This window comes from Misgurnus anguillicaudatus, chromosome 8, assembly GCF_027580225.2.
Source record: "Misgurnus anguillicaudatus chromosome 8, ASM2758022v2, whole genome shotgun sequence".
Taxonomy (NCBI): Eukaryota; Metazoa; Chordata; class Actinopteri; order Cypriniformes; family Cobitidae; genus Misgurnus; species Misgurnus anguillicaudatus.
The window spans coordinates 16,785,273-16,798,871 of record NC_073344.2 but is presented as its reverse complement, the minus strand read 5'-3'; the positions used below and the strand labels follow the sequence as shown (position 1 = coordinate 16,798,871).

The 13,599-nt window shown below is 39.1% G+C and overlaps 1 protein-coding gene across 1 annotated transcript in view; it reads left to right on the top strand.

The window, feature by feature from the left end:
• Positions 1 to 13,137, top strand: part of shq1 (SHQ1, H/ACA ribonucleoprotein assembly factor) — a 60,362-nt gene extending 47,225 nt beyond the window's left edge. The window contains exon 12 of the mRNA XM_055213644.2: positions 12,317 to 13,137. Within this exon, the coding sequence (XP_055069619.2) occupies positions 12,317 to 12,920 (604 nt within the window). The 3' untranslated portion in view covers positions 12,921 to 13,137. The remainder of the gene's footprint in view (positions 1 to 12,316) is intronic.
• The last annotated feature ends 462 nt before the right edge of the window (positions 13,138 to 13,599 follow it).

The window sequence follows — 13,599 nt, the reverse complement described above, 5'->3', positions numbered from 1 at the left end:
TCGGATTTAAGTCTGGTGACTGCGATGGCCACTTCAAAATGTTCCAGCCTTTTTTCTGCAACCATGCTCTAGTGGATTTGGAGGTATGCTTGGGATCATTGTCCTGTTGAAAGGTCCAACGTCTCCCAAGCCTCAGGTTTGTGACGGACTGCAACACATTGTCATCCAATATCTCCTGGTACTGAAGAGAATTCATGGTACCTTGCACACGCTGAAGTTTCCCTGTACCTGCAGAAGCAAAACAGCCCCAAAGCATGATTGACCCCCCACCATGCTTCACAGTAGGCAAGGTGTTCTTTTCTTCATAGGCCTTGTTTTTCCTCCTCCAAACATAGCGTTGATCTATGGGCCCAAACAGTTCTAATTTTCCACAGAACACTATCCCAAAACTTCTGTGGTTTGTCCACATGACTTTTGGCATACTGCAGTCAACTCTTCTTATTCTTTGGAGACAGCAAGGGGGTGCGCCTGGGAGTTCTGGCATGGAGGCCTTCAGTACGCAGGGTGCGCCGTATTGTCTGAGCAGAAACTTCAGTACCCACATCTGACAAATCTTTTCTCAGTTCCTCAGCAGTCACACGGGGACTTTTTTCCACTCTACGCTTCAGATAGCGCACAGCAGTCGCAGTTAGCCTCTTTTTTCTGCCACGACCAGGAAGCGTTTCAACAGTGCCCTTTGCCTTGAATTTGCGAATGATGCTTCCTATGGTGTCTCTTGGTATGTTTAACATCTTTGCAATCTTCTTATAGCCATTGCCCTTCCTGTGAAGATTAATCACCTCTTCTCTTGTCTTCCTGGACCATTCTTTTGACTTCACCATGTTTGTAACCACACCAGTAAATGTTTAGAAGGAGTTGAGTATCACAGTCATTTTAAAGCTGCCTAATTGGTGCTTATTAGGCTTTATTGCTGTTCCCTGACATCCACAGGTGTTTTCAATACCTGATTGAAAACACTTCAATGAACCTCTGTTCTTCAGAGTGGTAGTTCTTTAAGGGGTTGAATAATTGTGTCAATGAAGAATTCACAAAAGAAACATTTACTACTATATTACAAAACCAATTGATGTCATTTTAGTTGCATATGGTTCTTTAAGAAGTCATTGTAGGATTTCATTCTGAATACAATTACAAATGTACACTAAATTCCCTAAAACCCTTAACAGCATTGGGGGGTTGAATAATTTTGAACACAACTGTAAGTGGCTCCAAAACAGCTTTCTTTTAAATCATACTTTTTTCTTCTAGAAAACCCCTGACCTAGGGGTGGGCGATAAACTGGTAGACATAATTAACCGGTAGAAATTTGTCAACCGGTAGAGATTTTGGACTATTGTTTTTATCGAGGTTACGCGCCCACGTCACGCTCCTGTGCACGTGGTCGCGAAAACGTAACGTTTGTACACGTAATTAAGCACTGCAGTTTTAAAACAAGTTATTTTAAGCCATTGAAAAACAGACAACAGATCTGTATGCGTGCGTTCTTTCTGTGTGTCAGGAGCGGACAAGTCGCGCAACCGCTGCTCTTTTTGTCTGTAAGGAGCGCGGAAGTCGCGCGATCGCTGCTCATTAAGCTCGTGAGCATTTTTCCGCTTTATTGGCCTTAAAAAGACATATGCGTCAAAATTCCCGTCTTTGCATGCATCCTCATAAACACGACCAGTTAGGTCTGAAGGGAAAGTAAACAGCTAAAAGAGAAACCGCACGTGTAACAGTGTATTGGATCCGGACTTTGGTCTTAAAGGGGAAGTTACCTAATTTTGCTCCTGTCTGTCACTCGTTGTTAATCAAACAGCATTGAGAGAAAATCTCTCACTGCTCCTGATTAAATCACTTTTCTACCTTAAATAAAAATATATGTAGGCTTATACATACATGAATAATTATTTATTATCATTCTTATATCATTGATTGTTTATCTTCAGAGAGCTTAGGTTTTGTTTGTTTTTATCTTCTTTCTATGCTTGTATATGTTTTCTGTGAGAATTATGAAAATCTCTATAGTATTAAAGATTTAAACCTTATTAAAACATAAAAAACTCTACCGTGATACATATCGTTATCATGATATAAAATTAATCCTATCGTGATAGAAGATTTTGGTCATATCGCCCACCCCTACCCTGACCATACGAGATGTTGCCGTTGGCTGTAGGCTAATGTAAGCTGTTCCTTCAAAACTTTGATATATAAATTTGTCCTCGGGTATCGTACGACACTTTTCAGCAGTTGAAACTCAAGATCTCAAAGAGCTTTAGGTCTTTTATTCATTTCAGTGTGGCTCTATTGTTGCCAAACCCAAAGCTTCTGTGCCAGACGGTTAAAACCACTGGCATTTTCTTATCTTTTCCCTCCTCCCATTCAGCTTTCGGAATCACTCCAGTGTGACGACTATTAAACCGTTTCAGAAACCAGATAAGATGAGGTGTAACTTACTGTATTTCACTTGATTTCAATTTTGCCTTTGTGTTTAAAGGGGACATTTCACAAGACTCTTTTTTTTAAGATGTCAAATAAATCTTTGGTGTCCCCAGGGTACGTATGTGAATAGCTCAAAATACCATAAAGATAATTTATTATAGCATGTTAAAATTGTCAAAAATGTGCCGTGTTTGGGTGTGTCCTTTAACATGCAAATAAGCTGATCTCTGGAAGTGGCGTGGTTGGATAGTGCAGATTAAGGGGCAGCACTATCCCCTTCTGACATCACAAGGGGACCCAAATTTCAATTACCTATTTTTTCACATGCTTATGGTGAATGGTTTACCAAAACTAAGTTACTTAGTTGATCTTATTCATTCATTTTCTAAGTTAATTGAAGCACAGGGAACCCAATTATAGAACTAAAACATGGGAATAGTCAAATTTGTTCCCTTTAAGTTCTTCATTGCACAAGTTGGATTGTGGACCACGGCAACTTGTTAAAGGTGATCTTAAGGGGTTTGTCTTTTGATAGGATGAGAAAGTTGAGTATTTTTTTTCAGGAGGTTTTGGCCCCTGGCTTGAAGGGAGTGGAGGCCTCCTGGGGCCACATGGGTCAGAGGTTTCGTAAAGCTGTGGTCAGTTGCCCAGGAGTGGACATTTCTGTTGTCAGTTAGCGTTAAATCACGACACAGTAAAGATGTGTGAACTCCTGTTTTCTGTCAGTTTTCACTTCGGTGGTTGAGTGAATCGTAAAAGAGTGAAATCAGGGTGAGTTTGGTTATCACTGATGGCTATTTACATGGCTTTGAATTTGTTCATGACCTTTTCATCTGACATTTCACTGGCTCGCCCTCTTTTTAGACTTGTTCAGTTGAATGGCTTGCTTTATTCATACTAATCAGCTTTGGTATCATCAGGGAAAACTGTAGAAAGATCCATGTTGATTATAAACAAAAAAATGGTCAGATTTACATTTAAGCATTAGGCAAAAGCTTTTATCCAAAGTGACTTACAGTGCATTAAATCTTTCAATACATATAAAAAATATGTAAGTATGTGTGTTCCCAGGGAATTGAACCTGTGGTCTCACGGCGCGAATGGGGCAGCGCAGCCTCATTTGCGTGTCTAGTTTGCGTGAATTGAGCATTTTCGTAGGAAATGCTCTACTAGTGACGTGATTACAGAAAGCGAGCGGAGTCGCAGAAGCCCCTCCCATGATGCGAATTTCCACGTCAATGTCTCGATAACTAGAATTTCACGTGCGTCTTTCATGCGTGAATAAAGCGAGTAAACTCAAAATGTTCAAACGGCAAACTAGACGCGGTAGACGCGAACCCACTGTAATTCACACCAGATGCGGAAGAGGCGGCAAGCGTGAGTGATTTACATGTTAAGTCAATGCAATGACGCGAATAGGTATCCTGAGGTGCGGTACACGCGAATGGCACAGTGCGCAGAAGGCACGAGTTGAAAAATCTGAACTTTGGCAGATATGTGCGCCGCGTGAACCAATCAGGACCTTGCTCTAGTAGTGAAGTGATTTCAGGGAGAGGGCAAGGTCGCAGAAGCCCCTCGCATGACGCGAATTTACGTGTGAATATCTGGAATAACTAGAATATCACGCGTGGCTTTCACGCGCAAATGAAGCGAGTAAACTCAAAATGTTCAAGCGTCCAACTATGCATGAATAGCGCGTTTTTTGCCGCCTTTACCACGGCTGGTGATTGCCACATAACAGCTAGACAATGTCACGTGGGTTTAATGTTCGCTGTGAACATACTTCAAAATGCGCATAAAATCGTGGTGATGGAAGCCCAGCTAGCCAGCTAGAGAGAGAGAGAGAGAAAGAGAGAGAGAGAGAGAGATGGATTGAAATATCCTGCTGGTGTGAGAAAACTGATCCTGGTCTTGGATCTCACATGGATAAGTGGATCATGGTTGCTCTCAGTGTGTGGTTTAGCACCATTCCAATACTCTGGATTGTAAAGTTGATCTGGTTTGTGATGATGTCCTCACCCCTCCAGTTTCCCAGAATTCTCTTTTCCTGGGACATGCAAGGTGCTGAAGAAAACAATGCTGTTAATGCTTAACTGGGAGAGAGCATAGCGCTAACAACCAGGGTCTAGGAAAAAGTATACCTGGCGACAGTGGTTCAGTGGTTGATGTAGGTTGTCTACAAATCGGAAGGTTGGTGGTTCAATCCCCAGCTCCACCTGACCAAGTGTCGAGGTGTTCTTGAGCACGACACCTAACCCCAGCTGCCTCCGACGAGCTGGATGGCTGGATGTGAGTGAATGGGTGAATGTGAGGCAATATGTAAAGTGCTTTGGATGGCCATTGGTCTATGAAAGCGGTATATAAATGCAGTCCATTTACCATACCTTGAAACTCTGAAGTTGCTTCAAAGGCCTTATTGCCTTATACTCTAAATAAATGTACAGTAAATGTAGTAATGAATTGTGTGCAACAAAAAATCAATCATAAACAGATTCATTTGCTTGGTTTCAGTGACTTTGTGATTAAGGTCTAAATAGACATCTAGCCTTAAAGAAATGATAAAAAATTGTGCTGTACAAATGTGAATGCCGACTAATTATCTTATTCAAACGTCATATGTTTCATCTCGTTGAGTCCTTGATTTCTATGTCTTAAGAGCTCAGTGTTGAAGAGGTCTAAGTGCTTTGTTTGAAGCAGATAAGTAATTCACCACAAGCTCACCCCGTCTCTCCAGACATAAAGGTCTTCACTTGTTTCTCAAGCCCCCTCTAGTGCGTCTTTGTCACAGCAGGCTTGTTTTTATTTCCCCCTTTCTCCAAACCTTGAAAGACGCCCCATCTTGGTTAATTAAGGCGAACCGCAACAGTGCCATCGTAATGACTGAATTGTGTACAACATTATCCTTCGCCCCAAAAGGGGCCTTTGTTTCCACCGCAATCTTGCATTCTCTTACAGCTGAAATGAAGAAAGAGAGAGAGAGAGAGAGAGAGAGAGAGAGAGAGAACAAGCGAGCTTCTACAATGCTAACTCAATAATGACTTCCCACGGGGAAGAAAGAGAAACAGCAAACGTTTAAAGCACAGTCGCTTTTATGGGATATCTCTCCAGGAAGTGTCCAAAAATATTTTCATGTACTTTTTGGTCCAGGCTTTTGTCCATCATCTAAAGGTGTACATTTGATTTCTGGCAATTGATTGCATGTTCTTTGATGCTAAAAATGGTAATGTCTTGTTCAGCCTGATCTCACGAGAATTCGTACATATTTTACGAGTTGGCTAATTCGTATGAATTCATATGAATTTTAATTATGCAAAAACGTACGATTATGTCAGAGCCGATGGTGTAGTGGACGGTAGGCTTGTTGCGATAGTCGGTGAAACGGTGATTACCGGTGCTTCAGCCTCTCACCGGTTAGATCACTTGCCCACCATCTTTCTTGATATTTTCTTGTAATTAAATAATTTAGTTTCGTTAGAGAGAGCAAACACTTACAACTTAATGTGTCTGCTGCCTGAATTCAGCGGAGCTGAACGCGCGTCATCACAGAGCAGTGGCTGCGGGTGTCAGATTTCATTTATTCCTGTCAGACTGCGGCAGACGATGGCAGAAGCCGTGTGCTTACTCGTTTTTGTTAAGATACATATATGATGTTTAATATAGGCGAGATCGTTTTGTTGTTGTGTTTTCATTAAGAATAATAATAAACCCATCATTCAAGCAGCGCTTTATGGAGGAATAGCCGGTTGCTCTGCTTGGGACTGGTGGGTTTTTGTCAGAAGTACCTGCGCACATTGACTCAAGCACTTAAACCAGCTGTTGCACTCGCATTTGCACGCAAATCATACGCGATTTAACGCAGCATACGCAAGCGCTGGATATAAACAACAGTTGCATCTAATTCAAAAGTGAAAGTAAGATGCGCACTTCTGTGCATTTATAAGCCCCTCCCACCCGGTGAAACCGGTATCACCGGGTTTGTCACGCGTTGATTAATCGGTGGGAAAATTCTGTCACCGCAACAACCCTAGTGGACGGTGCTCCGACACATGGTGCAGACGCACTTCTGGCAACCCGAGTTCGAATCCTGGCTCGAGGTCCTTTGCCAATCCCATACCCCTCTCTTCACCCTATACTTTCCTGTCGTCTCCTTAACTACTGTCTATCTAATAAAGGCAAAAATGGCCCCAAAAAATAACTTAAAAAAAAAAACGTACGATTATCATGAAAAAGCAATGGCGAAACCCCAACTCCAACATCAAGGCAAGGCAAAATCAAGGTCAAGGTCAAGGCAAATCGTACAAAAATTTATGAGTGTGATTCTAATGAGGAGTAGTGCTGTGATGGATCACAGTTGATCAGTGATCCATACGGATCATGACCCACGGTTCGGTTCGCATGCGATTCGCAGATTAATACGCACATTTTTAATAGGGAAAGTTTATAATTTGCACGTGTTTCAAAGGCTTGCGAATGTTAATATTCAAGTGATTTTAAACAATTTAACCGCAAAAGGGTGCTAAAGTGAGCAGCTTTCTGTATGCACAGACGCACATGCGGTCGAATGTGTCTGGTCCAGCTCCAGTCAGATGTGATCAGCCCTTTGCCCTTCAAAGATCAGAATTCTTGATGTGTAGACTATAGAGAGAGTTACGCTACTACCCTACTTTCCAGACTATAAGCCGCACAGGAGTATAAGCCACATCATTTAAAAATGCGTCATTAAGGCAAAATAACATATATAAGTCACGGTGGACTATACGTTTAGTTTATTTAGAAAATTATTTCACAAAATCCAAGCTGAAGAACAGACATTTAATCTGGAAAGGCAAGTTATTCAACTAAACAATAGAAGACAGAACAGCAGGCTGAATACATGTCTGTACGTTAAAGTAATATTATCAGTTATTTAAACGATAAACCTTAGCATACAGAACCTACCTGGAAGGTTGAATAGGCTAAATTAACCGAACAATCCAACTAGCATGAAGTTCGCATACTCGTCATTCGACATTACAGAATCCGTTGAATTACATAAATACAGAAGCAGCATATGGCGGACTCTCGCGGCTGTAGATGGTAATGTTGTCTCTTGCCTCATAAATGTCAAAATTAATTCGTACTGACTTACAAGGCGCACCTGACTATAAGACGCAGCACCAGCCAATATATGAAAAAAATGTGGCTTATAGACCGAAAAATACGCTATGTCTCATACTGTAGGCCATTAACATACATTTGGCAAATAGAGCAATGAAAAACAACGTAATGTTTTTTTGTTGAGCAACTGTTTATTTGGAATTCGCCCTCCATTTGTGTGTGCGCGTGATTAAGTGCACTCAAAACTGCACACACGGAGAGACGCGTTTCAAAAAGCAAGCAAACATAAAATCTTTCTGTTCTTGACAGGGCACATACAAACAAAATTATCTCCACAGTATGCTTTTTCTAATAAAAACATTTGTTTATGTCTTAAGTGTATGTATAGATACAGTCAGAAACCAGTCTGTGCTTATTTGGTCTTAAAGAGACAGTAACCTCAATTAACCTACTTAAGTCTGTCTCATTAATGTTAATCAAACAAACCAAGACAAAGAGAAAATCCCTTCTGTAGCTCTAAAAAATAATAATTTAATTTATACAATAAAGACAGTGTTATGATTCATTTAATTGATTTCTGTACCTAATGCTAATTTTAGACCTTACTTAATGTGCAACTTTGTTGTGGTTTTTTAAATAAATGTTTGTAATTTCTTTATCTGTTATTGGATTTCTCCAACCCTTTTTTTGCTGATCCGAAAAATTATCCGATTCGTGCCTCAAAAACCGTAATGTGATCCGAACCGTGAGTTTTGTGATCCGTCACACCCCTAGTGAGGAGCACAATTTCATCGACCCTTATGTTGATTACGGTGAAATTTTTTACAATTTGCTTTCACCACTGTGATGTTGGGTTTAAGGGTGGGGTATCATTGTTTTTCTAATAATCCTATGCTTTTGTACGATTCCCTTTAATACGCACATAAAATACGTACACCAGGGCTATTCAAATCTTACCCTGGAGGGCCAGAGCACTGCATAGTTTAGCTCCAACCCTAATAAAACTTAACCACCTGTGATTGTCTAGTGATCATGAAGACCTTGATTAGCTTGCTCAGGTGTGTTTGATCAGGGTTGGAGCTAAACTATGCAGTGCTCTGGCCCTCCAGGATAAGATTTGAATAGCCCTGACGTACACTGTAAAAAAAAGTTGGTTTGACCCTAAAAAAAAGTAAATTACCTGGTTGCCCTAAAGGGGGATTTAATGCTATTTCATGCATTCTGACTTAAAGGCAGGATATGCAGGAATTATCTAAAAAACGTTTTTACAAATTTGTTTAAACTGTCTTTATATACCAATAAATAAGTAAAATGTGAGTACTCTGAAAAAGAGAGTATAAAAATCGAGTGTCTGTAAACCATTCACTCCACCCCCTCCCTTCTGGGTTTCTTCTAAAGCCACGCCCCCAAAACACATGAACGCGCGACGCTGACCGGCTCTGCTGGGAGCAGCATATTTACCTCAGACGAGCGAAGAGGAAGGAGCGCGGCGCATGTAGTAACATCATGTCACAATCACATGTAATAATACACCTAACTTTATCAGTAGGAATATAAACAAATAGGATGGCATTTAGTACTCACTATTAAGCCAGTGTTTTGCATGGAAGAGTTTCCGTGATGAAAGCATTGTTGACTCTGATGAGGACTACACTCCGGAGACAATACCGCTACCGCATCGTCGACGCTATATTTACTCTCGTTTGATTGCTTCGTTTATTCCTTTGTTTGCCTTGTTTGCCTTCGCTGACTGCATATGCAGGTACTGTGAGTTCTGAATGCACTTTCTCTGCCATACTTTTGTTCTTCCTAGAGTGCCTCGTGCACGTTCAAATCAATCGGGTGTGCGCATGTGTGGGCAGATCCTATAGCAACAGGGGTGGTGCCATGGTCGCGAGAGAAAGTGATAGTCGCGCAAGCCAATCATTTGTTTCGTCCCGAATGGAAACTCAGACACTCGAGTTTTATGCTCTCTTTTTCAGAGTACTTACATTTTGATTGTGTATTGGCATATAAAGACGGTTTGGACAGAGTTGTAGGAAAGTTTTTTTGGATAATCCCTACCTATCCTGCCTTTAACACAGTTAAAGAGTTAAAATTCTCATGCTAAACACATGCAAAGTGTCAAAAAAGCAGTCGAGCATGTGACAAAGTATTTTTGGGCAAAACTCACGCCGCCTTTTTCCTACAAGTTTCAGAAAGTTTTTTTCGAACATGGGTACCCGTTACGTATCATTGACCCTATATCCTTTTATGACACTTTCTCAGGAAAAGCACTTTTTTTGGGCAACCAGGTGACTTACTTTTTTTAGGTTCAATCAACAAACGTTTTTAACAGTGTAAAAATTTCCATGAGATCTGGGAAGCATCTTACGTTGCATTCAAGACACACATTTAGTTTTGTTTCTCTGAAATCGAACGCTCCACCTTTGCTCTATTTATCTTTATCTACACCGTATCCTTCGGAGATGTGCAGTCCTTTTGTGATTCCCTGTCTGCTGGTGGTTCAGAAGATCATTTGGCCTGTGCAATAATAAGGAGGCATCTTGGTTCTCAGCAGTGGGTTAATTGAAGTACAGAGAGACGGGACGACCTAGACTCGCATGCTTTATTTTTTTGTGAATGGCTGCGACCCCAAGACTCCAATGGAGCGTGACCCCCCCGGCCCCTTACTAATCACCATAGCGATGAAGGCTTCTAGTGGCTTGCAGCTATGAATAGTAGCCACTTGAGTTTTGGCAGCCTCGAGATGCATTTGCTGCATGAATAATGTATGCCGCTGGGTCTCTTGCACTTCTGGCATCTTTGCATTGAGAATTTTATTGTCGCAATGTTTTTTTTTCAGGGAGAAGCTTTGTCAGGTTGCTTTGCATATTGCACGTCCCCAGGGGAACTTTGTGACGATGTGTGGTTTAGTGAAACTCCAAGTGATGTATTTATTTGGTGTTTAGCCATTTAATCTTGTTATGTTACATATTTTTTAACATACTGCTGGTGTTAACATTTTAAACCTTTTCAAAATGTTTTGCGATAGCTCAGCAACTGCCTCCAATGCACAATATTCAAAGACTTGCATTTTTTACACTTATATGCACAGTATCAACATCTGCCCATACACAACCCTAATACTGTGTTCTGCTTTGGTCGTCTTATTTCACGCATGAAATGTTGTCTCCCGTTCACCTTCATGTTTATACATTTCTGTTACTTTTGTGTTGTCTGTGTGCCTTTGTATACTTGCAGTACATCTTACACACACATGACCCTGCCTGTGAAAACCCAGCACAAGTACTTTTTTAACTAACATAAAATCATACTACATAAAATAAAAAAACATTGTGTGAAAATATTAACTTGATAATCTATGTGAAATTAACGATTGAACAAAAACACAGCTTTTTAGGGCTGTCAAAAGATTAATCGCGATTAATCGCATACAAAATAAAAGTTTGTTTTTGCATAATATACATGTGTGCACTGTGTGTAATTATTTTGTTTATTAAAATACACACACATGCATGTTTTTATAAAACATTAACATGTATATTTATTTAGATTTTGATATATTTTGTATTATATAAAAAATATATATATACATAAATAACAATTTTCTTAAATGTATGCATGTATGTGTGTATTTACACTGCCAAAAAATATTTTCAAGAAAAAAATTCTTAGTATTTTTGTCTTGTTTTCAGTAAAAATATCTAAAAATTCTTAAATTAAGATGCTTTCTCCTGATGAGCAAAACGACCCAAGAAAATAAGTCTAGTTTTTAGACCAAAAATATCAAATTTAAGTGATTTTGTGCATAAAACAATCAAAATGAGGTAAGCAAATTTTTCTTAAAATTTTTTTGAATTTAGTGTTTAAGAAAAATTTACAAGATTTTTTTGCTTATCCCATTGGCAGATTTTTTTGCTTGTTTTATGCACAAAATCACTTAAATTGGATATTTTTGGACTAAAAATTAGACTAATTTTCTTGGGTTATTTTGCTCATCAAGAAAAAGCATCTTAATTTAAGAAATTTTAGATATTTTTACTGAAAACAAGACAAAAATACTAAGAATTTTTTTCTTGAAAATAATTGCAGTGTATATGTAAATAATATTTACAAATAATACACACACAAATATAATATGCAAACACAAACTTTTATTTTGTATGCGATTAATCGCGATTAATCTTTTGACAGCCCTATTTTAACCCATAAAGCTGTTTAAAAAACAAACAATCCCTTATGAGATGCGGGTCTTTAACATTCACACTGCAAAAAATTATTTTCAAGAAAAAAATTCTTAGTATTTTTGTCTTGTTTTCAGTGTGAGTATTTAAACAAGTTCTTAAATTAAGATGCTTTTTCTTGATGAGCAAAACGACCCAAGAAAATAAGTAGTTTTTAGACCAAAAATATCAAATTCAAGTGATTTTGTACACAAAACAATCAAAAAAAAATCTGCAAATGGGGTAAGCAATTTTTTCTTAAAATTTCTTGAATTTAGTGTTTAAGAAAAATGTACACGATTTTTTTGCTTATCCGATTGGCAGATGTTTTTGCTTGTTTTATGCACAAAATCACTTAAATTGGATATTTTTGGACTAAAAATTAGTTGTTTTGCTCATCAAGAAAAAGCATCTTACTTTAAGAACTTTTAGATATTTTTACTGAAAACAAGACAAAAATACTAAGAATTTTTTTTTCTTGAAAATAATTTTTTGCAGTGCAATCACAAATATATATATTTTTTACTATAACTAGCTCATTTAAAAATATCCTTTCTTTATTATTCCACTAGAAACAAACATGTGATCGCCCTGGCTGAGCCTCTACGCAACGCCAAACTGCAGAAGAGCCATCTAGACCTGGAGCTGGAGATACTGGAGCAAGCAGCTGAACTCGTAGTGAAAGAGGAAGAGGAAAAAGAGGATGAAGAGGACTCGAGCAGTGACGACAGCTCAGAGGAAGAGAGTGAAGACGAGCAAGTAGATGACAGCGCCGTCACCCAGCATAAAGAAAGCACAGATACGGGGGAACCCAGGGGGAACGGCACGGTTCCAAAAGGGGATGCAATAACTGTAGATGTTCAGCTTCAGCACAGAGACGGAGAGCCACGTGAGCCCAGGAGGATGATTGAGGAGCTGGGAGAGAGGTTGGGGGAGGGGCTCAGAATCAAGGAGGATGTGCCTCGGGAAACAGATCGTATTAGCAGCAGAAACACAGACGGAGAGAGTGGGGGAGAGAGAGACAACCACCAGCGTGCAGCAGGGATGGAAAGAGAAGCAAGGAATACAGCAAAGAGAGAGCTACTGAATCAGAAGAATCCACTGCGTGTCATAACAACTGATGGACTGGACAGTGATGATGATGAAGTTCTCACAGTTGAAAATGAAGGACATTAAACTTGGACAAACTCTGATTCTTCCTTTATACTTGGACTAATGGATGTATCCTTAAATCTATCGAGGAGTTTGCGCTTTTTTGTTGTTAATTGTGACATATTTGTGGTATCTTCACAACTGTTTGTTTTAATGGAAATGCTGTTGTTCTGTCCCTGTATGTTTGTGTAATTCTGGCAAGTGTTGTATTAAACTTTTTTTTGCATTTCTATGTTTAAAACATCTCAGTTTTTGCATTTAAATAATTATATAACCTCCTGAGACCTGGAGTGTCCACATACGTGGGCATCACATTTTTTGTTGTTTGCACCATAATACTTAATTATGTGTAACTGGAACCTGTTGTACACAAAGGTGGACAATTACACCGCTTAATGTTCAAAGAAAATATTTGGATTATGGATGGGACGGTATGAAAACTTCATATGATGATTACAGTGACCAAAGTTATCACGTTTATCAATATTATCATGGATACACACACTGGATTTTTTTTTTTTAAGTTTTATTTTTGAAAATCGCAATTTAATATTTCATGTCCCTGAAATAATTTTTGTGGTAAAAAATAAATAAATAAATCCGTCTAATAAGTTTACTGCAAAGAATACAATACATTATCCCTTAAATGCCGCCTTGTGCAAAAAACTATGTTGCATGTGCGTGCCTGCGTCAAACTGATTCT